The sequence below is a fragment of the Cuculus canorus genome, chromosome 10, assembly GCF_017976375.1.
Source record: "Cuculus canorus isolate bCucCan1 chromosome 10, bCucCan1.pri, whole genome shotgun sequence".
Lineage (NCBI taxonomy): Eukaryota > Metazoa > Chordata > Aves > Cuculiformes > Cuculidae > Cuculus > Cuculus canorus.
Window position 1 is genome coordinate 6,442,123 of NC_071410.1, and position 27,149 is coordinate 6,469,271.

Below are 27,149 nucleotides of genomic sequence, written 5' to 3' on the forward strand. Positions count from 1 at the left end.
CAGGATCCTTTCTGACCTTCAGGTACGTGTACCCGTGAGGAAGCAGGTCTGCTTGTACGACTCAGGCATCCCAGTCTGTCTGTCCACCCACCCAAAGCCCCACAGATCCACAGAGATCTCACCTGGGATCCCCACCAGCGCCACCCCTGTCCCGGGGGATGCTCCTCGACTCCACCAGACACCCTGGGCAGCAGACGGAGCAGACCCTGCTCTGCTCTGCTTCCTGTGGGCTGACAGCAGTGTCCTCCCAGGACAGAAGCAGGGACAAGCACCTGCCCCAGCAGCCCCATCCTGCCTCCTCTCCACTACAGGTCCTCCTTGTCCCAGCCCTGTGGCCACTCTCCTTCCCAAAGAGCCGCTCTGGGATAGTATGGCCTGTTTTTATGGCAATTATGAACATGGTAAAAATAAATGCATGCATCTTTAATGTCTCAATAAATAAAGGAAAGCAGAGTCTGCTGCTAACGTAATCACAACAGCAGGATGTAGGGAGTGGGGCCGCTGCAGCAGAGCCGAATGTGAAATCCAATCGTACCCCAGCAGAGGTTACACTGCTTTGCCAAGATAATAAAGCAAAGGCAACGTGGTTAAGTGTGACCTTTTCTGAAATACAGCACAATATCTAATTTACCAAACAGGAGCCTCCCAGAGAGAAACATGCAAGGAGCTGCGAGCCGGGGGAGTTGGCCTAGCACTCCGCGCAGCTCAGTTATTACTTTCACATAGTAATTACTGCTGGAGAGTCACGCAGGAGATTTACTGCACAAACGACTGGTCCCTGCAGTTCCTGCATCCTCAGTCCTGCAGAATGCCTTTGATGGTTAGAGCTCAGGAGTAAACGAACACAAGTATTTTTAAAATATGTGATGCCCAAGACTTTAAGCGCCACAGAAAATACCTGATCCTGTGTTTATCCTTCAATCCTGGCACTGCCACCCTGTAGGAGGGATGCTGCCCCACAGCATCCCCCCACAGCAGTCTCACGCAAGATCCCAGCCCCACAAATATGCTCAGAACAGCCAAGCGATTGAGGGTAGAAGGGATTGGAGCCAGTTTTAGAGCAATCCCTGCTTGGCAGGGAAACCCCTCCATCACCCTGCGCTGGCAGATGTGGGAATGGCTTCAGCAAGCCCAGATAGTCAGCTGGCTCTGTCCCCGCATCATCAGCCCCACCACCATGCCCTGCAGCAGCATGAGACACCCTACACCCACCCCGACGTACATCAGCTTCAACCCCTGTGTGTGTACATCCCAGCCCCAGGAAAACCAGGAGAGGAACGGGTGGGTGGGAGGAGCTAATTTCAATAGGTACACATACATTATAGGGCTTTAAATGCTTCAGAGCACTGATGCTGCATGGGCGTAGGCTTCAGAGACCAAGGAAGACCCAGGGCCATCTGCAGGGAATGCAAGCTGCCATCACATCTCCTGCCACAGCCCAGATACACACCTTGCACTAAATCCCCCTCCCATCAACATCACTTGGAGCTTTGCTATTGATTTCTGACCCGAAAAAAAGATCAAGTCCTGGCCTAACTGAAATCATTCCGCAATGAGCAATTCCCCATGATTTACGTTTGATAGAGTGGCGTAACATCCTTTCCATGCAGACTTCCTGGTCCACGTGTCCCCTCTGCTTGGGACGCTCATCACATCACCAACACAACCCATCAAGTCCACACACAAGCGAGTGGGTTCCCGTGGGGTTGGTCCCAGGCAGCATCCGTTCCCAGGCTTCGAATCCCCCACACCACCAAAAGCAGCACGATTAATGCTAATTGCTTCCAGATTTTGGTCAAAACAAGGAGTGACATGGCCACAAGGATGAGAAATGTGCTTCCCCAGGCTGTGAGTTTGCACCCTTGGTGAGGTGCCACCCACAGCTGCATGAGGGTAGGCTGCCTGCCCTGCCTGCCCTGGCACACTCCTACTGCTGCACAAGGCAGCCCAGCAGTTTGAGAGACCTTTCCTCAGCTATGGGATTATCCATCAAGGTTATCTCCATGCAGGCTAGGGGATCAAAACAGAAAAATAAAAAATAAATAAGATTTTTCATGGAGAAGGGTTGCTTTATAGCTTGCATTATTCAATTGAAGTTCCCTTGATTTAATTCTAGTTCATCCTGCAAAATGCAATCCCTCACAAACAGAGGCAAAATGATGGGGAAGGAGAACATCTCCAACATGTCAACATTTTAATTGGGAAAAGATCCACTCCCTCTCTTAACGAGGCCCAAAGAACAAAGTCAAAGCATAAAAAAGAGGGAAAAGGTAAGGCTGGCTGGTGCCGATGAAAGTGTGCTCTTCATAAACTGCATCATCAAGAGGCCAGCCCTTATCTTCTTATTTTGGTAGAAGCAAACAAAGTGTTACTTTCTCACTGATCAGCATCACTCCTGTTGAAATCAATGAGGAGCTCAGCCTCGGACTCAGCCTCTCCTCTCCATGTCCAGAGCCGGGTCCAGCACGGACCTCCTGAACAGCGCTGCCAATTTGTATTTCCTGCTCACAGTAACACGAATAAAGGATGCTCACGCTTGTCAAGATCAGACCCTCACCCTCTGTGCCATGAATAAACAATAGATTCAAGACATCAAGAAGCACCAAATAACACCTAGCACAAAGTTTGTAGTCTCAGCCTGTATTTCTCTTGGAGCAGAGAAACCCTGCTGTTTCACAGGCTTGGGATTTGCCTTCCAGATGCAGACGTGTTGGTGTCAATGCCATCAAGAGAGAGCCCTGGCTCAACACACAGTTTACCAGTGCCTAATTTGAAAAATGCTTGTATTTAGCTGCTGCCCTAGCAACACAAATATAAATATAATAACAGACACACTCAGAATCAAGCAATCAGCAGGGAAATTTAAAACTTTTTTTTTCCCCAGTGGCTGCTTTTGGTTGAGAACTGCCAATTCCACTAAATTTAAAAATAAAAAAAAGACGTACAAATGTCAGTACAACTCTTCTTGACCTGGATATCACAGGGGGAAGAAGGGTGACTTCTCCATTAGCAAACAGCCAGTTAGCAACAGGGCACTGCTCTAACGACTGCTCACTCTCTGCCTTAGAAACAGAAATAAATCCCAGAGGATCCAAAGGCAGTTTAAGGGGAATTAATGCAAGTGCCAGTGGAAAGGTCAGCAGGCTGCGGCGACTCCAGGCACAACCACTGCTGTGGACTGATGGAGAAACAGAGGATCCCGGCCGAGGTCGGTTCCAAGGTGGGAGAGGGACATGTTTTAGGCCATGCCAGGAGGCTCAGATCAGCACAACCGTGTCCCTTCCAGCCCATTCACCTCAGGACAGATGCCCAGGATCTGGCTTCTTCTCATTCTTCCTTCTTCCCAGCTATTTGAAATGTGCTCTTTTTTTTCAAACCAAACTCCATGGAGGTGAAAATCCAGCTTTCCCCACTGTGTCTGGATCTGGGCTCTTGATGGGGGGTTCGGCTGCTTGATCCACACATCTGCCCCCAGCGAAGTTCATGGTTGTTTGAAGCTGGACCCATCTCTCCTGACCCAAAGTGACAGGTATCAGTCCTTCCGCCAGTCTCCACCTCAGAAGATGACTTTAAAGCATCTCAGCACGGGTCTTTTTGCCCTTCTTCTCACTTCAGGGTGAAAACATCTCTATCTTTCTACAAATTATTGTAAACCTGCTGCAACCTCCTGCCAAAGCATGTAGGGACCCTTCACAAAATCAGCTTCATAAAAATGACACATTTAGCGCCACTTTTTCAGGGTTATCCCTTGAGCCTTTTTTTTTCCCCTGCGCGCCTTGTTAATAAAGCTTGCATGTCACCCTTTATTATCAAAAAACAGAGCGGACCTTTCTCCAAGGCTGCAATGTGCATCTCTCCTTTTGAGTTTCAGAAAATCCTCCTGAAACACGCAATGGCTCCTCATCCTTTGCATCAAGCCGCACATCTTCACCAGGAGCACCAGTCTCCTGACCTTCCCTCTGTGCTGCAGGCATCGTCAGGGACCACAGAACTGGCAGACTGTTCCCAAAAATCCATAAGGCCGCTCTGATGGGAAAGGCAGGGCTTGTAAGACCGCATCTCCCAGTCCTCCTGTATCCTCGGTCCTGTTCTCCATGGGCCAGTCAATCACAGGCTCCAGCATCTGCAATAAAACTGTTGCTGCCTGTTAGGAGATCTTGCCAGCACTTAATTCTTATGGTTTGAACTATATTGCGGGTGATATAGAATTCATGCAAATTAAATAAAACCACTCCAGCTGCACTTGGGAAACAGGGAAAATTTCAAAGTAGGGACCAGGTCAAATGAAGTATGCATCCGCAATGAGGGAAAGTCATTATCATTTAGCAAGCTGCTTATTTACTCCATGGGAAATAAATAAGCAGTCTGAGACTCTTTCCTGCTGAGAGCAGACACAGTACAAAAACCCACCAAACACCGAAATCTAGCCCCATGGCCCCAAGAGGAACAGCCGGGCTTGTCCTGATGCTCTCATGGTCAGAAAGGCAGCCAGTCTTTCTCTGCACACTGGCAGGAGACTCATGAGATCCAGCTCCGGGCTAGGAAAGGATCACAAAGGACGTCAGGAGAGATTTTCCCCCTTTGCATGTGACACCGCATAATTAGCCCCTGTGCTACTGGCTGCTGATGAGGACGCCACTGCCTCTGAGCATCAGTCAGGGTCAGGATCGGTGCCTCAACCACCTGAGGAGCTCTGCTCCTCCTTTGCCACAATTGCCACCGGCTCTACTCAGGCTCTGATGGCATCTGAAACCATGGATGATGGTACTGAGCACCACAGCCACTGCCTGAGGAGATGTAACAGAAGACAGACCCATATTTCACAACTCGTCACTCTCCAGAATCAGCACCTCCAGATATGGTGGGTATCAGAGATGCAAGACCAGACCAGCTCAAGTCTTTTGGTTAAATCCCCCAGCAAACCCTACCCAAACAGCTACTGGTGCTTCCACCTTGAGGGAAAGTCAGCAAATGCTGATGGATGCAATAGGGTGAGCAATGCCTGCGTCAAGGCCTTTGGGATGGCCCCAGCTGGGCACCAGTCCCCATCAGCAGCTCTAGCCCACTCCAGAACTGCTGGAGCACAAGCCAGGGGCGCTGGAACAGACTGCCAAGGGAGGTGGTCGAGTCGCCTTCCCTGGAGGTGTTTATGGAATGGGTGGACGAAGTGCTTAGGGACATGGTTTAAGGGAGTGTTAGGAATGGTTGGACTCGATGATCCAGTGAGTCCTTTCCAACCTGGTGATTCTACGATTCTATGATCCAAAGGGATGCAGCTCTGCTGTGTCAATAGCCCCAGGTAAGATGGAAGGGAAACATGAAGTATTTCAGTTCTTATTATGGAGCGTTTAAGAGCCAGTCACCTGGAGGAGTTTAATAGAGGTTAAAAGGATCTGACCTCTGGCATCTCCCCTTGCAGCCATTCCCCCATACCCCAGCTCACTGCTATAAGCCTAAAATACAGGAGATTGCAAACTGTAAACTAGCAACTTAGTGTCTCTGAAAAAGTAAGTGCATTTAGCATCTGATATTGATGTTTTATAATTAGATGTAATACAGCAGATCATTTTCCTGCCCTTGATCAATGAAACCAGGGTTGGTTTTGGGGTTGGGCTTTTTTGCAGACACTCTGATTGCTGCCTAAACCAAATGAAGCAGTGCCTCGCTCGGTTCAGCAGGAATGAGCAGAGACGAGGATGTGCAAACACAGCATCCATTTAGATTTACTATCCCCGAAATATAAACAGAATGTTTATTTCTGACCTTTTAAGCACTAATTCCAAATTTAATGAGGCACAATGAACATTCCTCAGAGCCACACTCCATGGCTGCTTAACACCACCGACCCTCTAATTATTACTGCAGCTTAAATAAAGGGCATTTGGTTCTGATGGACATTATTAAACACCGAAGGAACTGAGTCCAGCCTCCATTTTCTCTTGATGAAATAAAAAGCATTGCAGTGAAATCACTGGGAGAGTTCATCCTTCAGCATCACCCTGCTCATCAGAATGAGCAGAAGTATCAAACCAGATTGCATTACGGCACAGGCATGCCCACTAATCCGCACTGAACTCCTGTCCCCTCCCCAAATAAATACAGGCTTTCTCATTTTTTTGTCTGAAAATGGATCGGAGGCAGGAGGAAAGAAGCTGCTGTGATGTGATTTTGAAAAAGGGCGTAGGATTAGAAACCCAAATTGAATCCTGAGAGCAGCAACACACAATGAAGCCATAATTACACTCCTCAAAGCCACAAATAGTGTCACCCGGTTGAATTTGTCAACATAACAGAAATCCACAGTATGGTTATGAAGAGCAAAAATGCAATAACAAAAAACCTGCCGTACATTCGGATGACACCTATAAACCCAAAGCTCTCTGGTGGCTGCAGCCCAGGGGTGTCCCTCCAGCAGCACAGCTGATGCAGGCACCTCCTTGGCACCACCCCCGCAAATCAATCAAAAAGCAAAATACTGACCCAAAAGACTTTCTAAAGGAGAGCTCAGAGGTGCTTTGGCTGGACTTTGGGAGGCCAGCAGGCTGGCAACGCCTCAGCAGCTGCCCAGTGCCCCCCCCGGGGCTGGGGCGGGAGGAATCTCGGGGCAGGGGGGGCAATGCCTTTCTCCCATGTGCCCACGGATGGGCATGAGTCTGAGCTCACCAGCCCATTAGGGCACAGCCTTCTGCACAGGGGAGCTGCTTGATATAGCAAGGAAAAATCCCTGCAGGGATATAATAGCCAATAAACCTAATAAAAGGGTTTTTTCCCATCACCTGTGCCTGGGACTTTCAGATGTGTAATGAATCCATGCTTGCAGCTCCCAGTGTGGACTACACCCCTCCCTGAGTAGTGCAAGAAACAATCTGGATCTAATCAGCAGCCCCAGGGTAATGGGCTATGACTTACCGATTTGTTAAAAAACCTTTCTGAACTGTCCTTTCCCTGTCTCCTGCCATTAGGAATGAAAACAAATATAACAGAGGAACCTTTTTTTAAATGTTCTCATCACTAGAGCTAAATAAAACTCCTTGTCATTCACCTTCTGGAGCGGCAGGTCAGGCCGTTGCATTTGGTAGAGAACAGGAGAAATCACAGATTTGTCACCGCAAAAAAAATAAAGAGAAACAAAAAAAAAAAAGAAAAACCAAAAAAATCATTGCAGCTGAGCTAAAAATAGAGAAGGTGTGAGATGCTGCTGCCAGCTTAGCACATCAGAGTGACGAGATGCCCGGGTCGCCGCTCCACCAGCTGCATCCCTGTGCACAAGCCCTGGGGCAGGCAGAGGGGCATGGGGGCACAGCAAAACGGGACTGAGAACCAAAAGGGGCAGCCCGGCTACCATGGGAGCACCTCACTTTGCTTCTGCATCCCAGAGGAGATGGGGACAGCCCCGAGGCTCCTCAGGGCAGTGAGCAACGTGGTTCACAGCAGCACCCAGCCCCATTTTTTCTGATATTTGGGCGTGCAACAAGTGCTTCACATTATCACCTTACACCCCGCAGGCTATTTCATCCTACAGCTTCACCAGAGGCCTGATCCTGTCCCGTATCTGCCCCTGGCACATGGTCATGCATATCCAGCTCTGGCAGTGAAACCTCTGCACCAGTAACTCCCGCCTGGCTTCAGCTAAAATTCCCCAGCAATGGCGGATAATAAAACTGAGAACACTGCCCTGCGTGCTCATCGCGTTATCATTTACATTGTTTATCTGTAATTGCATGGGAAGGCTTGCAATCAGGATAGCCTCAGCCAGCTCCGGCTCTCAGCCTCAAGGGGATTTTGCTCACAACAAAATTATTTATCAAAACCACTTTTCCCCTATTTTATTTTTTTTTTTTTTTTCGCTACTTGGGGAGGAAAACACAGCTCTCCAGCCCACAAAATTACCCTGCAGCCATGAGATGGACTGCAAACCCGAGCAAGACTGGCTTTCCTCCCTGCTCCTATCACCATTCTTGCTGGCTGCGGCACCAGGTGCCGAGCACAGGTGGGCAGCAGGATGCGACTCCCGGCTCAGCTCCACTCCCCTTGAACCATGCTGCTCCCAGAGGTGACCCACTGGCTTCAGCATCCTTGAGGACACACCAGCACCCTTTGAGCCACGCTGCCAGCTAAAAGGCATTGGGAAACTAAGGAATTTAGCCAAACAGAAGCCTGTTTTCTCCCAGAATAAACCATAAATGATAACAACGTACCTGCCAGGTTAGGGGATCTCTCCTCTGGTGCTAACTGGATGCCCATCTCCACCCTTGTGCTGCCCGCTCTCCCTGCCTGACAGCCACCCCATGTTATTAACAGCCTGGTAAACACAGCCCGTTGGTTATTACAAAGATGCCAAAACCTTACTACTTCTTGTTCCTTCCAGTTAATGTACCATAGCCGAGGATGAATTGCTATTACAAGGAACTAAAAATAAAAATGTTTCAGAGGCCGTAATTGGCTTGTCTTGTTGGGCTTTTTAAGGAGCCAGAGTACCAGTTCCAGGCTATTAGCCCGAAGGTTGTAGGAGAATGGTGTAAAATATTTCTTCATTAAAACCCTACCTTCTCCATAGAGGTGTTTTTCTTCAGGTTTTTCCCCCCTTTCATTCTTTTTTATTATTATTCTTTTTAGAAGACTTGCGTTATCAAATAAGCTTTAGCTAAAAGAGGGCTTTGAAAGCCCAGAGGTGATATAAATAGACAGGGCTCGGTGCAGCTGGAGAACCAGCCAGAGCCTTCACTCATCTATTCAGGTCATTTTTCTACAAAACTTACGTAATATTCCTCAGTTGCATTTGTAATCTTGGGCCGTTTACAATAATCAGAATCAAATCTTGCAAAGTCCTCGGGGAAAGGGTGCTCCGTGCTGGCAAGCATCCAGCCCACAAGTGTGGGACAGGACCACCACCATCGCAGGCTGCAAACCCCCTACAAGGCAGGCAGGGGTGCCCAGGAAGATCCTTGCGATGGGGACTGTGCGGTTTTTTTTGCCTTTTCAGGCACTTTGGTGATACTTGTTTATTGAGAGCCTTAGTTACCACCATTACTCAGTATCAGCAACAACCAGGACAAAATCAAAACCACTTATTCAGTAAAATTCTTCTTCTGAAAGAGGAAGATGCTCTGCAAAGCGAGGACTCAGCAGCTTGGCACCAGCCACCCTGATAAGCATGGTGACAATGCACCAGCAAAATAACAATAATATATGGTCATGACTTGAAAATTGATTTTAAGACCTGCTGCTTGCAGAGCCCAGTCCAACCAATGGGGGCACCTTGAGGCTGCCCTCACCACCTCCGAGGAGCCACCACAGACCCTTCTGCAACAACGGCTCAGAGGAGCACACCATTAAAATAAATAATAATATCAATAATGACAATGACCAGTCTCTAGATAACGCTGCACAGCAGGGGAAGCTCAGCAGAAAAATTACAACAGAGTCTTTTGCTCTCTGCTTTTGCACAAGAAGGATGACACATTTCTTTGTGGAACAGCAACCCAACAGGTATTTATTACTTTGATTCTGTGATTTGCTGCTAGAGGTTGCTGCTAGAAGATGACTATTTCTGTTAGGTACAATTGCTATTTTTTGATAGTGTCTAGGCAATACCTTGTTAAAAAGGGCAAAACAACAGTTATTAATTACCCTAATTAACCCAATTCATAAGACACATTTATGTGGCTGTCATGACAACTGCTTTGACTAACTTGCCAAGAATAGCTTAGCTGTCCATTCAAATAAATCCCTGATAATTACTAGTCTAGTTTACTGGGCTTCTGTGATAATAATAATTAGTGCTACTGTACAAAAGGTCGCACTAAACAGTTTATGAATGATGCATTTCGCATGGTGATTACATGAGTCATGCAGCATCCAGCAAATGGACACAGCATGTTTCCAACGTGTAGAGATGCGATTAGATGGGAACCTGTGGTTGCTCTTCCTGCAGAGAGCATGGCGGGCAGAGAGGAAGAAGTTATTATGGTTGGAGGAGAAATAACCAAGGAGAAGTTGGGTGAAGCTGGGACAGCCACCAGACTGCATCCTTGACAGCCGAGGGGTCCATCTATCCATGCAACCAGCCACCACAAACAAGGAGATTGTGCTCTACTGCTAATGAAGGCACTGGTAGACACCAAAAACCTTCCAAGCCTCATCAGTCACGTGTTGATATCTCATCTGACCACCTCATTTCCATCCCTGTCAATGACAGATCCCTGTCAATGACAGCTCACCTCTCTGGTTTTGGCATACTTTCCCATTACTGGGTTTCAGGATTAATGTCAAAGGGGTTGAAGGCAACGCAAGCCAGAGCTGAGCAGCTCAAGTCCTCTCTGTCTCACATCTGCAGGAAGGAATCCTCCAACTGCAGGAAGGAATCCTCCAACTTGCAGTTTGTGTCTCCCTACAACCAGCTGTAGCTCCAGCACATCCTGTGGGTGCTGGCTGTCCTGCAGGTAGCAAGCATTGCCCAGCCCAGCATCGCTGCTCCTGAGGCTGCTGCAGGTACGAGAAGAAAGAGCTACCTCCCCTATGAGGAGCTATGCTCCTGACGCAGCTATGCTTTCATGCACCTTCACAGAGAGAAATTCAGGCCCATCAAATGCCATTTTTCCTTTACTGAGGTTTGTAGGTGAAAACTGATCCGTGGGATTCCCTCTGACTACATCTAGGCAGGAGCAATGGGAGATGGGACTGTGACGCCCCACCGCAACACTGCAAAATCCAGCAAAACCCTGGGCAGACCAGAGGAGCAGGGCAAGGACAGAGGCAGCAGCACGCTCACAGAGCTAATACAGAGGACAGCTGCCAGCTCCATGGAAATCGATGAAATCACCCCATTTAGAATAAATTCTGATTAAATACCACTTACGGTCCTTATTGTCCATCCCTTGTTACCTATCACAAGAGGCATCTGCATGTAAATACGGTCTTCATCTGCAAATATTTGTCTGCTACGGCATTCTCCTCCCTCACCCCTACCTGAACTTGCAATTATTCTTATTGATTGACTTTAAGAGAGCACCACGCACATGCCTTCAGCTGCCACGCGCCGAGCAAACAAGGGAGCAACGCCAGGCTCCGCTGTAATCATTACCGGGGCGAGCAATTGCCCTGTCACACATGGCAGGTTACGGCTTCAGACTGGAGGCAGCAAGGCCAGATGAACGCTTAAAACGTCGTTACAGTGTGAAAAGCGAGGATGTAGAAATGACACCTCCTTTCTCAACAAATCTGTTCCCGGAGCATCTCCCGGCTCTGCGGATGGATGTGAAATTTCATCTTGTTAAGCCTGAAGAGCCAGCATAGCCCTTGGAGGGGGAACATGGGCTCATGTCCTGTTCATGTGCCAGAATAAGCTCTGATGAGGACATCTTCAGTCTGGGGGAAGGAGGATTTCAAGTCCCGAGAAGGATTTCAGTGCTGGTGCTTGAGCCCAGGCTCTCCCACGCATCACCCTGTGAGGTGGCCAAAACATGCGCTAGAAGATGAGGTGCTTTTATCAGACCAGTGAGGAGAAATCAGGGAAATCCGACGCTGAGCAGAACCTTCTCCAGTTTTCCCAAGTGAAGTTTGCAGCTTGGTTCAATATGTTAGTGCCTAATGAAGGTTTCCCCCATATTCTGCAGGGTATAATCGTTCTCCTCGTAATGAACATGTGTTAATGGCATATTAACACTGACAACATCTAAGTGTGGAGAACAAGAGATGAACAAATTCCAAAATTCAACTTTGGTTTTTTTTTTCCCCCAAACAAAAGAATCCATTGCGCGGCTGAGCAAGCCCCAGCCCAGCAGGAGCCCATGGCTTCCACAGCGATGCTGCTGGCTCTGGTCTACGGGCTCACCATGGGATGCAGATCCCACGTGGGACCATGGCTTTGGTCTCCTCTAATCCAGGCTCTGCAACAAACTGCAGCACACAGGGAAGGATCTCAGCGCAAGCGCGGTATTTTCTGCCAGACAGGGGACACAGCCATGGCAGGGCTGAACCAAAAAGCAGAGGAACCACTCGCAAATGTCTGGAAAAGCGTTTTACCGGGTAGACAGGTTTGGATGCTGCTTCTAAGCCAACAGCCATGTGGATTTGATTACTAAATGTCACTGAAGCTGGGTTGCTGCCAGAGCATCCAGATGTGAATCTGAATATGAAAAGTCCAGAAGGGAGCAGGTGACAGGAGTCGCAGGCACAGGCACTGAGCCCCCATCCGGTGTCGGCATCCCAGCCCATCTGGGTTTGCATGACCGAGTTTACATAAGCTCTCAGGCAAGGAAAATAACACACATAAAATAGGTGGTTTTCTGGTTTTTCGTCATCGTTTGTGAAGACAGCTCCCCAAAACCCTGACAGCTCCTCAAAAGCAGCATCAATGTGCCCTATTGGCGTGCTGCCCACCGCCAGGTACTGCAGGGAGGTGCAGATGCCTAATTCCCTAATTGTCCAACTCCTCCCACCAGCACACATTTAGATTTCCAGATCGATAATCAATGCTAGAATCAATAACAGGGAATTTAGCTACATTATAAAAACAGTAAAATCAGCCAATACTGAGAAATGACTATTGAGTCTTGTGTTTTCTGTACTCACTTAGTCTAATAACGGTGAATGATATTTTCCAAGTACATTATTCAGCAATAAAACCGCCGAATTATTTGATCTCTTTCTAACCTTTATGGTTCTAAGCACTCTTTTTGACCCAGATTGAATGAGGCAACATCTGCAGAGCCTTTCACAAAATTGTACTCAGCGTGCACTATTGTAGGTCCGCTGCCAAAGATAAATGTTATTATTTTAAAGCCATCATCCTCCTAATAGATGAGCAAACGCACTGCATTAGCATAGCCTGCAGAGCTCGAGCACGGGTGAGAAAATGCCAGAGGGTTTTCGCTTAATGGAATTTTACATACCTGACTTAGGATGGGTTAATGCAATCCACCAACATGGGAATTTTAAAACCTGCCCTGTGGCATACACCTGCCACTACAAAAGATGGTATAATCCGACAAGCTCCAGATCCCCGTGAGAACCATGAAGGATTCACGTCGAAATCTCCGGTGGCCAACAGGGCTTCGAGACAAGGACCTCAGCTACACGGCTTCGACGCACACAGACCTACACTATTTATCACAGACCTACACGATGTATTGGGCACGAGGAGGAGGAGGAGCTGGGGTGCCGCTTTCCATCAGAGGGGGTGTGAAGTGCAATACCTGCGATGCACAGCTGCCCGCTGCAGCACGAGCAGTCGCTGCACTCAAGACTTCCGCAGTCTAATGAGAACTTGCTGTAATTCCTTGTTAAACAGGGACTCACGTCAAGGCTAAGTCCTGATCACTCATCCAGCTGACATAAGCCATTACTTTCTTCCAAATTTAGAGTAGAAACTAGAGGGAGACACTGAAGTAGTTACAACACTGAGGTGTCTTCTTTATCAAACCCTGCAATGGGTGCCACGAGTAAGCTCTGCCCCAACAGGAGCAGTGAAATTGGGAGCCATCAATGGCCTCAGTGTCCCTTTGCTGAGCCCTGGGCAATGTTCTCCTGGGGACATTTGGGACCAGCACCACAGCAGACCCCAGGAGACAGCCTGCCCATATCCCTGTGAGGATAGTGCTGCCTGCAGAGCACCCCATCCATTGCCAATTCAGAGCACGCTCTAATTTAAATTATAATTACACTTATAAGTACACAGATTACAACTATTTATGCCACAAATAAGACCATCCTGTATTTTAATTAACAGAAAATGATTGGAACTCAGCTATAGCCTCTACTGGGAACAATATCTAATCATTTATTGAAATGAAGCCATGCCCAGCCCCATAGGCAGCCTGGCAGGGAAGGGGGAGTGGGCAGGGCTGGGGGTTCCCCCCATCCAAGCCCTCACACAAGAGTGGCAGCTGCCATCAGACACGGCAAGAGAAGAGGTCTCCTGGGAAAGACGGAGGGCTCATCGCTGGAGAGCGTGCAGGCAGCGCCTGTGGATGGAGGCAGGCAGGGGATGAAGGGTGGGAAGGCTCTGCCTTTGCTGGCTGCTGGAAAGTTAGGAAAGACGCAAGGAGGGCATACTCAATGAGACCACAGACCTGGGAGAACACCTGGCTGAGGAGCTTATCTGGCTCAAAGCCCTCAAGAGGGCCTTCAGGAGATAGCAGCTGAAAAATATGGCTCTTCCACAGAGCCAAGCAGATGCACATGGGGTTATTCAAAGGTGACATGCACTTGGACTAAACCATGCTTTTGCATGCAGTGCTTGCTTTATGCAAAGTAAATGACAGGGAGAAACCACAGAGTTCAAATCACTCAATACAGCAGGAGCGAATTTGGAAACTGCTACGAGAAAGGCCATAAGTAGCGTGCAAGACCACCCTTTTAATGTACTTCTAAAAAAAACTTACTATATATCTTCCCTAATTTAAGCAAAAATTCTTATCTGCCATGTAAATATAGTTGGAGAAGCTTTCATTATAGACTTCAACAAGTAAGAGATGCATCAGAAATATGCATCAGAAATTCAAATTTACTAAAACAAAAATGAGTTCTCTCCGCTTTCAGCAAAAGTGAACCATAAAACCCAAACCGATCCCATAAAAACAAATGAAAGATATATATGGTTATAAGACATATTATATACTTATTTAAATAATTAGGTACAATACATAATAGTTCTATACACAGTTTTATACTTATAAATACATCACATATATCATAGTGTATAGTATATGAGAGACAATATGATACATAGTATATAATATAAATAAAGATATTATCATGATATTGTTATATATAGGTCTTGCCATCAAAGGAGAGCGGCTTTAATGTAAATACAACTTGGCTACTGCTACCACATACCACAAACTGGCCCTAATTCCTCCACAGAACCTTGCAGCAAATGTCCTTGGTCCCACCCCACCGTGGGCTGGAAAACCCTTGGAAAACCCAAGAGAAGCTGGGATGGGGTCGCAGCCCTGCATCACCCATCCAAAAGCCAAACCCTGTTGAACTAGAAGCTTGTCTAAGAGCGCAGTAAGCATGGCCATCCGTGAGAGACGTGGCTGAACATGAATGGGAGCTGGCGTATTTATCTCTGTTGCAAGGTATTCAAATGAATTTTTCCAAACGGAGAACTTGGGAGTGATTACATTAGGAGATGCATAATTTAGTTAGGCTGACCTCGAATGGAATAAAAAGCTGCTGATTTCCATAATGTCGGCTTCTGACACTCAGCGAGGTCAGGGAACATGCAGTGATACACAAAACACTTTGGGAGTAGTTAAGCGGAGGGATAGGCTGGGAATTGCGATTTCAGGGCAGATTGGGAGGGAATTGGGGGAGCACCTGGGGAGGTTTGGGGTCCTCTCTCTGCCAGCTGTGGTCCCCAGGAGGTGCAGGATGCCCACTGGTTGCCCCAGCAAGGACCAGGGAGCTTTCCCTGGGGAGGAGATAAGCAGGCGATATCTGAAGCTGAAAGCATTGCTTCTCTTCAGCAGCCTCTCAAAGAATAAAGGCTGTAGATAGCTCCCAGACAGGGATGCACAGCGCAGGAAGGCAGGAGCTGTGACCTGTGCTTACCCATGGCGGTGCGCATCGCAGGCACAAAAAAGTGCTGAGTTACAGTGACCTCCCAAGGAGAAAACAAGACTGGCAACGCACGATCGCTGCAAAGCCAGCCTTCCGACTAGTCGAACATCATTGCTGATAATGCTTTAATTACTATCTCTGCCAAAAATAAGCCTCATTTCAACAGCCTGGCATGTCTCAGTGCTGCAAACTTTCTCCGGCTTGGAAATTATCTCCCCTTTTTCTCTTTCTCTTGCTCTATACACAGTATTACTCAGAAGCAAGCCAAATCCCTTCCAATTATGTATCATGACATTTCCCCAGTGTTACACTAAAGCAAGGCCCTTCACTTATAAATGGCATGGTTTATAACAAATTGTCTGTTATACCAGACAGAAACTGATTTCCTCAAACCCAGCATATTAAAGTGAGTACATTCATTCTGGTTGTAACACACAAAATGTGATTATAACAGACACTTTGGGGGCTTTTTAAGGCTAGCAGAGAAGAGGAGGATAAGCTGGAGGGGAAGAAAGAATTGACAAGTAGAGAAATGACAGAGAAAGAGGAACAGCCACGCTGATTTCATTTCTTACAAAACAAAAATCTTTGTGTGTTGTAGAAATGTGCTTTAGTTAACACCGCCAGATAGCCAGAGCAAAAACTGCCGGTGCTGCCTGAAACGAAAATGGCTCTATTGTGCTTAGAAAACCATTTCCTACAGTGAGTAGAACACTTTCCAGGTAGTAAAAAGCATATCTGAAACCACCGGGGCCTTATCCTGCAACTGTTGCTCAAATAATCTCCGCTGCCACAAGGAGTCCAAACGAAACCAGTGCGAGTGAGGATTATGCAGGAGTGTATCAAGGTTGAGGGATTAGACCAGGATTATCACTAAAATCAGTAATTCCTCATCTTACTGATGGTGGCAACCAGGCTCAGGAGGTGGCAGATCACCACGGCCACAACACCCTGAATCTGGGTCTGGGAGCTGTCAAGCATGAAGGTCCCTGGAGGACTTGAGTCCTGCTGGATCAGTGGTTGCTCTGCCTTGACCTTCTCCAGCAGGATCTACAGAAGCAGCACCACAGCAAGGCCATGCCTAATCCACAGCCTGCTTACAGCGTAACAGCAGCACTGTTGCTTCCCTTCCCTGCTGCTGGCATGACACAGCCACCCCGGAGCTCAGAGTCAGTCCTGAACCTCCATTCTAATTCCACCTTTGTATATCCAACCTCTCAAACAAGGTCCCATTTCAGACCTCCTCACGTCTCCCACATTGGGTCCTGCTGGGGACCAGCCACCACTGCAACCCCGGGCAAGACCAAGGGGCAGAGCAAGCTGCCATGCCCTAGGAGATGCTCTCCAGCCTGAGGCAGCCACAACACTTTGGCATGGTTTCCCAAAGCTTTGCACAGATTTTGGATGTAAAACTGCCTCTGAAACACAGATGCAGCCATTACATGCACATTGTTTTCTCTTAAAACCATGAAGCCAAAATCCAGGCATGTAAGTGTTACCCAAGGGTGGCTACTCTATATGCAAGTCGTGTCCCGGGGATCCTAAAAGGCTCAGCATTCAGACCGGTTTCCACACCATCCCATTGCAATGTGCATTTTTATCAAGGAAGCCGCTTAATGGCTCCTATTAATTTGGGGTTTTAATCTCCTGGTACAACTTCCAGTAATACACATGCAAAACCTGACAACAAGCCCTTTTGGTTTCAAAGCTGACTTCTCCTCCGGCTCAGCAGGAAGGAAGAAAAAGCCCTCAGCAGCAGCAAAGCCTCTGACCGGCAATGCCCTTGCAGCTCCAACATGTCCCACTCTCCCTCCTGCAAAACAAGTCGAAATACTAACAGGGGCCAAGCCTCCTGCTGTCAGCCACGATCACCAGAGCTGCTCACAAACTCTTATTGCCATCGCTGCCGACAGCCACAACAATGCTAAAAGGCCACAGGCAGGCATCCCTGAGTGGTACCCCAGCACCCAAAGGACCACTGAACCCCACCAGGGATAGGACACCCCCTTGGGACATCCCCCATCACCTCCCAATGCTCTCTTGGCAGCCGCGCCATGCAACAAGCAGAGCCGGCAGCTGAGCTTGGCCCCCACCCAAGGCAAAAAGCTTTTCAAGGGTCGTCTTAAATATTTTTTTGCATACTCAGTTTGCAGCCATACTCAGGTTGCAGTCCTCACAGATGCTGCTGTTTAATTCTTTATGGATCAGCAGGGAAAGGTGGGGAGCACCAATGAACCCAATTACTGCTGGCCCGGCACTGCCAGCCCTGAGACCTGCCACTGCACATACCACTGCCACAGCGCGGGAGGAAACATTTCCTGAAGCTCCAAAAACAACCCATCCTTGGGGACTTTATTTCAAGGTTCCTGACTGTTAAAGCAAATGAGCCTCACATTAAAGACCAGCTACGCATCAAGCCAAAGCAAACGTACCGCTGCTAGGACAGCACATGTCTGCAATCACATATTCCCAGCCAAAATCATCATATGCTAAGCGACACCACCAGCAACATGTTTACCTCCATATTTTATCTTTTATCAACGAATGCTTTGCCTTCCCACCAGGAAAAGTCACTCCCAGGCAGAGCGGCAGCGATATCTCCCAGATGCTGACACCTTGTAAAAGCTCCCAGGGGAAATGCCAGCAGCCTTGTCACTGGAGGCGATTCAAAACAGTCCAGGCAAAGTCCCACTGAATGCACTGCAGGGAATGGTTTGGCTCTGGAATCCCTGGACTTGGGCAGGAATTTAACGTTTCAAATCATCGTCACCTGGAGATGTACCAATAGCACACTTCATACGCATACCATCACACCGTAACCCCTGCTAAGGCACTGATGGGCTGTGGTGGGTGCAAGGCTGCTTCTCCATGGAAGCATCTTTTATGGACTTTCCGTGTCACCCTGCATGCTAGGACAGGGCTGTCACGCTGGTCACTGCTGAGCCTCCTGACCCTCAGGATTTTTAGAAGCCAATTGAATCCACACTGCCAGCGGGATAACTTCTCTTGCAACAGCTGGAAGCATAACACAGAGGTTCTCTGCCAAATAAAACAGACGTTCCCACCCTAAACCAAACTTCCAAGCAGCTTCCAGTTGGGATTTCTCCTCTCCATGCCCTGGCCCTGCCCTTTTGTCCAAAAGCATCCCCAGGGAACAAGCAGACCCATGCCAGGACATGCTGCTCCTTCCAAGAGCACCCACCCAAGAGCTGCTGGTCTCCGAGCAGGGCTGGAGAGCCACCGGCTGCCCTCCTGCATGTTCGCAGGGCTGCTGGAGAGCACGGTGCAAGCTGGCGCTCCATGGCACTCATTACAAGAAACGAATCTGTTTCTCCAGGTGAGGTACCAGCCCTTTGCAATGCATCCCACCTGCATGAGTCATGAGGAAACGTGGCAAGCTGGAGGCACAGGGAAAAGCAACAAGCAACCCAGCTCCCCCAGAGAAGGGTGCCCAAGGTGGTGGAGGTCCTTGGAGAGCCCATCTCACTGGACCCCAGGTTGACCGCTGTGTCAAGGAAGAATATGGGTAGCACTGCCTTCTACCTGCAGCTGTCTGTTAACTTTATGAGATCAGCTATGATGTTCCCAACGCTCTTTCCCTCCCCGCTGGCACCACAGATCTTCCACTACTGGCACACACTTCTGGCTAATGCTGACATGTGATGGATTTTACAACTGAATTTTGTCTCCGACAGTGAACCAAAGGCTGACAGAGTGTTCCACTGGTTGGTGCCCTCAGCAAGGCACTAGCCAGAGATGTACTTGAGACCCCTCTCCAAAAGACACCAGTCCAGAGAGGGAGGAATTCCTCAGGGACCACCGCTGTCAGCATCCCAACAGCAACGGTCACCCACAATCTTGTGACGTAGCCCCCAGGCAGCTGGGCCCCAGCTGGTACTCAGGGAAGAGCACAAGCAAATCTGAACACCGATGGGGATCCCTCAGTATGTGATGGGTGGTGTTTCCCACTCCCAGGCTGCCTGAGCACAGCACAAGGCGCAGGGAGCTTTGGTAGCAGCTCTTCTGCCTTATTTAACCAGACACAAGCTTATCCCAAACTGCTCCCCTCCAGACTAGGATTCCAAGTCCACGCCTCTCCCCATCACAGCATTTGGGAGCAGCAGAGTCTGCTCAGCTCTACAGCTGGATATACACAAGGAGAATACACAAGTGCTTATATCCAGGTCATTCCCATTTAGTTATTGCAAAGAAACTCTATTACAGCTTTTATACCAACACCAGAAGTTAAATCAAGCTTTAATTCTCAGGACCAGCTCTGGGTCACTCACACCGTAGCCTCTCAAACGCAGGCAGCTGCACTAGAGTGTTCTGGAACAGACCTGCAGAAGTCGCTTCCTTGCAGCATCTTAGCAGTTACCTTGAAAAGCCAATGCTGTATGGCAAGAAGGCGGCACATACGAGGGCAGGAGAGACTCGAAATGCAGGCTGGGCAGAGGGCTAAGTGTCCACAATCCGTCGCGGAGATCCCAACAGCTCCCTCCTGACTGTCTTGTCATTAAAAACTGCACCTTTGCTTTGAGCTACAGACATCTGGGCTGCGAGCACACCAAAGCTGGGCCAACACCAGTACGCAACCTCTTGGGAACTGGTTCTGTAGCCTTAGCGGAGGTTAAACCCCAGAGTTCAACAATACCAGGGTTGCCAATACAAACGCTACAGGATCAGGCCCACCAGCACCAGCCCTCTCCAGCAGCCCTGCAGACCAAGTACAAATCTGAAGCAGCTCCACTGTCTTCGGCAGCATCATTTTGCATTTACACCAGCACACTGAACGGAAAACAGCGCAAGCCATAAATATTTCAGCTGCTTTTTCAGCTTTGTTATTCTGTTCAAAGCAGGAAACATGACAAACCTTTGATTGTTTTGCTTAATACCAAACAATAATTCAAAGAGAGACAAACAAGCAACATTAAATGATGCCTGTGATGTACAGGAAAGCCGATGAATTAGAAGAACCTGATGAGGATGGCGTGGATCCGAGCAGTCCCTTTCCCTGCCTTCGTCAGGTACTGTGCCTCCCTCAGTAGCCAGTGTGCGCCCGTCCCGCGCAGTGAGGGGACAGCCCCAGGCCAGGTGCGCACACAGCCATACCGGGGCACCCTGCACTGCCGGCATCCCCACAGCGATCCGCTGCCTCTAGAGCAACAGCCACCAACATCGCTCTCAACAACCTTTTAAAAAACTCCTGTGGAGGCATAGAGTGTTGCTTCCCTTGAGCAGCACCACATTCAAAATCCACTTGCAAAGTAGCCACCTCCAGTCTCCCAACAACATGGCAGCAGCCTGGCCTGGCCTGTCTGTGCCAGCATCCCTGTCTTGGCATTTCCAGGGGTCTCTGTAGTGCTTGAGGGTGAAACAACCACTCACAACCATGTGTTGGGGCTGCCCCACAACCCACAAGCTCTCTGGGGCGGCCCCTGCTCATCCTCTATCACTCCCTTGCCCCGGGGTGTCCAACGCACAGAAACCATCACTGTCTGTTCACTCAAAGCATCATTACACCAACAGAACCGCACACTGCGGTCCACGTGCAAAGCCGCTTCCAACGCCCACCCGCACTCACCTCTGGCAGCGGCATTCCGTTGATGATGAGGTCGGGCTGCTGGGGACTCTGCCCTGTGAAAGTGTGATGATAAATGTGGTTGGAAGTGGCATTCCTGTTGTTCTGGCTCTCCACGTTGAGGAAGGTGCTTTCGGAGCGGCGGCAGCCCAGTGGCAGGGTCTGCTGGTGGTAGTCAAAGTAGTTGAGGGATGAAGTGAGAGAGGAGCAGCTCACGACATTCATTTTATCCGTCTCTTCCACGTCCCGCGGTACCAGGCGGATATCATTCTTGCTGATTTTCTTTTTCTTGCTTGATTTCTTTTGATGCCCGTAGGAGTACTCTGCGATTCTGGGGGGAGAGAAGGAAAATGAATAGCTGAGAGCATCCTGAATCCTGCCCTGCTAAGTACACATGCAGGAACCCGGAGGGCTTGGCCCCCATCTCCATGTAGGCTTCTTAGTCATGCACATTACGTCATGCTTTGGGTCTGATGGCACGACAGTCTTTAGCTTATTTTCATATGTATAATGCTTTTAGGTCAAATACGAAAAATAATGGGAAAGGAGAATGCCTCTGTTTTTCTCAAATGTTTATAATTGCTGATATTTAGTTACTAGGAGTAAAGTCCAGCCTGCAGAAGAGAAAAATGGAGATGTTAAAATCCATGAACTGAAAAGGGTACCTGCATTCATTTCCATGCATAATGAAAATGAAAACGAATAATAAGGATTTTAAAAATATGATTTAATTTGGTCTCTGTAATGAAAATTCAAAATGAATAGCGGATTTCTTTCCCAGTTCATTTTCCATAGCAATAAATAAAGCAGACCCAGAAGCAGTTCTAGCTGGCAAGCTCCATTCTCTCACACTCCAAAAGCTGTTTGTTTATTAATGCTTTATCCAAATTGCTGGTGTTTTGACTATCTCCTGATAATACCTGATAACTTGAAACCTTTCTCCAACGATCCTATCCCTCCCTCACTCCCCGACACGCACAATCGCTTCTGCTGGGAAATGCTTTCGTCTTCCAGAAATCGGAGAACAACTGTGTTTTGCAAAGAGAAATGATCTTTTTTGACCTTTCTTTTCTTTACTGCAAGCTTGGTTTTCCCCTGCCTTTCTTTCCGTCTACGCTTCCCACCTGCCAAAAGAATCAACTGATGAAGTGCCTTGAATGCCTTCTGTAAAACACCAGAGGAAAAAAGTTATCATAAAACACCACCTGAGCAAATAATGACAAATATGATTGCACCTTGCATGTTGACTGGGTATGCTCGGCTCAGAGTGGCTCCTGTTTCCATAGGGAGCAACACAGCCACAATCAATGTCCCACAGATGAATTTCTACATGCACAGCACCGGGAAACTCAGTATTTCTCAGGGAGCACATCAGATGCTACCCACAGTCAGCAACAAACATTTGCAAGGCAGGACTTTGCTCCTCTTCCTGTGATGATAACAGCATTAAAAGAAAAAGATAAATAAAAAGAAAGAAAAAATCCAATAGCTGCAACAGAAATAATGGGATGAATAAATAATACACTTTATCCTGAAAGGCAAATATTGGACAAATATTCTTGTTCCAGAAAGCTAATTGCCTGAGCATGAAAATGCCACCAAGTCGAACTGCTCTCATTTAACCTGATGTGCCTCATAAATTTACACATTTTATGAAGACTCTCCAGCAGCTGTTGAGAAGAACCACTAAAATAAGGTACTGCAAAGCCTAAAGGCACGCATCCAGAGCGAGGAGAGGGTGCCCCACGGCCACAGACGCTGCTGAGCCTACCTGGTGCTTCTCCAGCTCTGCAGCTGACTTCTCCTGCTCAGATGCACACTGATAACAGCCCGTGCATCCCTCTCAGCGTGCAAATAAATCAGAGGAGGCACGGATTTCTGTTGAGCCAACAATCTATATGCTGCTGACTCGTCTAACAATGCTTGATGAAGCTTTAATTGTTTTGTTTACCTAAACGTTTAAGTTTGGCAATGTGAGAGCCCAATTATTTCCTGCAGGCATTCATTTTGCTGCCCTTTCTCCATTGACCAATTATTTAATTAAACTGCACTTCATTAATCCCTAAGCCATCACTGTAAACCCAGGGCTTATACATATGCGCGAGGCTGTTAGGGGCACCACCACGATGTGCTTTTTATCCATTCAGGTCCTATTCTTATTTAATGGGCCGAGCTGGCAAGAAATCTGGTATATGAGCTTTCACTTGAAGCTAAGCATCCCATAATACAGCACAGACCGACCTTTATTCGCAGATGATTTTTCCCCCATCGAGCAAAAAGGCTTATAAACGCACTTTACACTGTGAAAACGCAGTACAGAACCCAAACTCTCCGGCATTATTTCTGCGTAAATAAAACTTTAAAGACCGCACATCCCCCTGCGCCGCTGAATTGCCGGGGGCAAGCGTGCGTTTCCAAGGTAGAGCGAAATTAATTTCCATCCCTCCCTTCTGAACCGACTCGGTGCCGAAGGAATGGAGAAGTCATGGCTATTTCACTAGTAACAGGATTAAACCATTTATGAGGCATTGCAGCTGCTCTTTTATGGCATCTGATTGATATTCATGTGTGGTTAGCATTTGTCTCCTAACTTGTGTAACACAGAGAATAGTAAAAGAGAGACAATAATCGCCGGGCTGTTACATATTCAGGGGACTGGATTTTGCCTATCAGCCTTTCAGCAGCTCACGGCACAGGGCTGACCTCCCCTCCAGCATTTCGGACCCAGGAGCACGCATCCAGCCAGGGCAAAATAACGCAGCGCTGCAAAAAAATCCTCGCTCACCCCATCGCTCCCAGTCCAACCGGCCATGCTGAGTGCCGGAGCGATGCACTGGGGGGGAACTGGATGATTTTCACCACTGTTTTATCCTGTTGGCCCCATCGTCAGCCATGGAGAGAGGAGCCGCATCAGGCGCACAATAGCTCTTTTGAACGGCAAGCAAGGGGATGCCACCACGGCCGCTCACCCCGTCTGCTGCGGGGATGCTGCGGTGGGTTTGGGGCTTTCCCTTCATCGTGGTCCCAGGGAGCTGCAACGGGGACACGGGGCTGCCAACGAGAACCAGCCATCCCGCTGTAAAACTGTTCTCCCCCCTTCTTGCCACGGAGCGCATAAAATCAGGGATGCTGCAACAGATTGTCAAGCCGCGCAATTAAGTCGATTCGTTACTCGGCACAGATTTCTGTGCTTCTCCCGGAGAAGAATTTTTTAAAGCTTCACAGGAAATTTCCTTAAAGGGACGCAAAGCTCAGTTTTGTTCCTAAAGCAAATTTCACACCGCACTCCCCCCAAGTAAACAGCAGCAAAAGCAGCAAAAGCAGCAAAAGCAAAAGTAACTGTGACGGCAAAAATCAAAGCAGACCCAGCAGGTGCAGAGAAACAAAGATTTCTTTACCTGCAGTTGTAGGTCCTGATTTCCTTGTTATCCCTTTTGCACTTGACTGCCACGAAGATCATGGTGACAAAAAGAATGGCTGCGATAGACCCCAGGGCAATAATGAAAATCAGGGAGAGGTTAACTGGTCCTATGGACTCCTGGGCATCCAGGGCTGGAGACAGGTATATCAAAATCAAGGCAGAAGCCGAGAGAGATGTTTTTCCATGGTCGTGAGCCACAACGATCAGCTCGTAGGCTGTCTTTGCGTTCTCCCCAAAGGCTCTGGTGGTCCTTATCTCTCCATTGACCTGGTCTATCTCAAAAAATCCTCTGTCTCCTTCCACCATTTCGTAGGAAAGTCTGCCATTTTCACCCTCATCATAGTCATCTGCCTTGACCACCGTCACCAAGTAGCCGACCCCTGCATTCCTGGGGATGTACACCTCCGCGGTCCCGTTGACCAGCGGCGGGGCCGTGATCACGGGGGTGTTGTCATTGACATCCAGGACAATCACCCTGACAGTGGCATTGCTCTGCAGAGAGGGATTACCCCCATCTTTTGCCAAGACCTTGAACTCAAAGGACTTGGTCTGTTCATGATTGAAAGACCTCAAAGCATAGATATCTCCAGAGTTGGGGTTGATGGAGACGTAGGTGAAGACAGGCATGTCCCTGACTTGGGAAGGCATGATCTGGTAGGAGACACTGCCATTGAGGCCCAGGTCGGGGTCCCTGGCTGAGACTGAGAGGAGGTAGGCCCCCGGGGTGTTGTTCTCCTGCACGATGACCTGGTAATAGGGCTTGGAGAAGTGGGGATGATTGTCATTCTCATCGGTGATCTTGACGGTGAAGGACTTGGTGGCCTGCAGGGAGGGGACGCCATTGTCCTTGGCCTGGATGGTGAGGTTGTACTGGTCCCTCTGCTCCCGGTCTAGCCTCCCATCCACCAGGATGGTGGAGAAACTCTCATACTCCTGAAGCCGGAAAGGCACATTGCCAAGGAGCTTGCACTGCACCCGCCCGTTAGCTCCAGAGTCGCGGTCCGAGACCCTCACCAGGGCGATGACGTACCCTGGAGGGGCGTTCTCGCTCACCTCCACCAGCTCGCTGTTGACAGAGAGCAGGTTGATAAGGGGCGGGTTGTCATTGGCATCCTGGACGCTGATGGTCACTTTGCAATGGGCAGGGATGGAGTTAGGCCCCAAGTCCTTGGCCTGCACGTCCAGCTCGTAGACGTGACCCTCCTCATAGTCAATGGCACCGCTCACGGTGATAAGGCCACTCTGGGGGTCGATCTGGAATAGCTCCCGGGCCCGCTCGGAGACATAACTGTGGAAGGAATAGAGGACCTGGCCGTTGGTGCCTTCGTCCGGGTCAGAGGCATTGAGGCGGATGACCGGCGTACCCAGTGGGGCGTTTTCAGGCACACTGACGGTGTAGGCTGGCTCCTCGAAGAGCGGGTTGTTGTCATTGGAGTCGATGACGCGTATGCTGAGCTCCACCGTGCCGAAGTTGGGTGGGTCGCCACCATCCAGCGCCGTGATCACATAGCTGTAGTGAGACTGAGTCTCACGGTCCAGGCTCTTCTCCACCACCAGCTCAGCAAAGCGGGACCCATCGCCCCGCGTCTTGGTCTCCAGCCCAAAGAGGTCGTTGGGGGTGATCTCATAGCTCTGCACGCCAAAGCTGCCTGAGTCCGGGTCGTAGGCACTCTCCAGCGGTACCCGCGTGCCGGGGCTGGCCGTCTCCGAGATCTCCAGCTCGATCTGGTCGGTGGGGAAGCTGGGCGCGTTGTCGTTGAGGTCCTTGATCTCCAGCTTGATCACGCAGATCTCCATGGAGCTGGACATCACCTCCAGCGAGATGACACACTTGGGGCTCTGCCGGCACAGCAAGTCCCGGTCGATCTTCTGCTTGGTCACCAGCAGCCCCGACCCGGGGCTGATGTCCACCAGGTGGGGGGCCGAGTTGGAGACCACCCTGAAGGCGGCGGGCTGCCGGGGGTCCAGCACGAACCCGGCGTCCCGGGCGTCCTTGGCGACGTTGGCGATCACCGTGCCCGCCCGCTGCTCCTCCTCCACCGAGTACTTGAGGTTCACGAGAGCCCCGGCGCCGGCCCACAGCAAGGCGGCCCCGAGCAGCGCCGGGAGAGCCCCCATCGCCGCCCCGACGCCCGCCCGCCCTACGGCCCCGCCGCTCTCATGCGCGCAGCGCCCGCGGGCGGCTGCCGCGGTTCCCGCGCGGGGCTCAGGCGCTGCGAGCCGGCAACGCCGCGGCCGGGCCGGGCATGGCGTGCGGGAGCCGAGCCGAGCCGAGCCGAGTCGAGCCGAGCCGAGCCCGCTCCCGCCGGCGCTCGCTGCGGCGGCCGCGCGCCACTGCCCGCAGTCCGGAGCGCCGGCGGGCGGCGCGGGGGAGGGCGGCCAATGGGGGCGCGGGGGCGGGGCGGGCGCGCCGCGCCTCAGCCAATGGGAGCGCGCCGAGCTGCGGGGGGCGGGGCAGGGGGCGGGGCCGGGCGGGCGGCAGCGGAGCGGGGCCGGCGGCACGCGGGGTTCCAGGGGCGCCGCGTGGCCCCCCCCACGCGGGGGACGCCGAGATCCCGTTCAGCCGCTTTCCCTCTGGGA

At 49.7% G+C, this 27,149-nt stretch overlaps 1 protein-coding gene across 2 annotated transcripts in view; it reads right to left on the bottom strand.

The window, feature by feature from the left end:
* PCDH19 (protocadherin 19) overlaps positions 1-26,893 on the bottom strand; it is a 59,197-nt gene extending 32,304 nt beyond the window's left edge. For both annotated transcript variants that reach the window (XM_054075773.1, XM_054075772.1), the window contains exons 1-2: positions 24,547-26,893; positions 21,152-21,479 (exon numbers count right to left, since the gene is read on the bottom strand). In XM_054075773.1, the coding sequence (XP_053931748.1) occupies positions 21,152-21,479; positions 24,547-26,687 (2,469 nt within the window). In that variant the 5' untranslated portion in view covers positions 26,688-26,893. The remainder of the gene's footprint in view (positions 1-21,151; positions 21,480-24,546) is intronic.
* Positions 26,894-27,149: the final 256 nt, after the last annotated feature.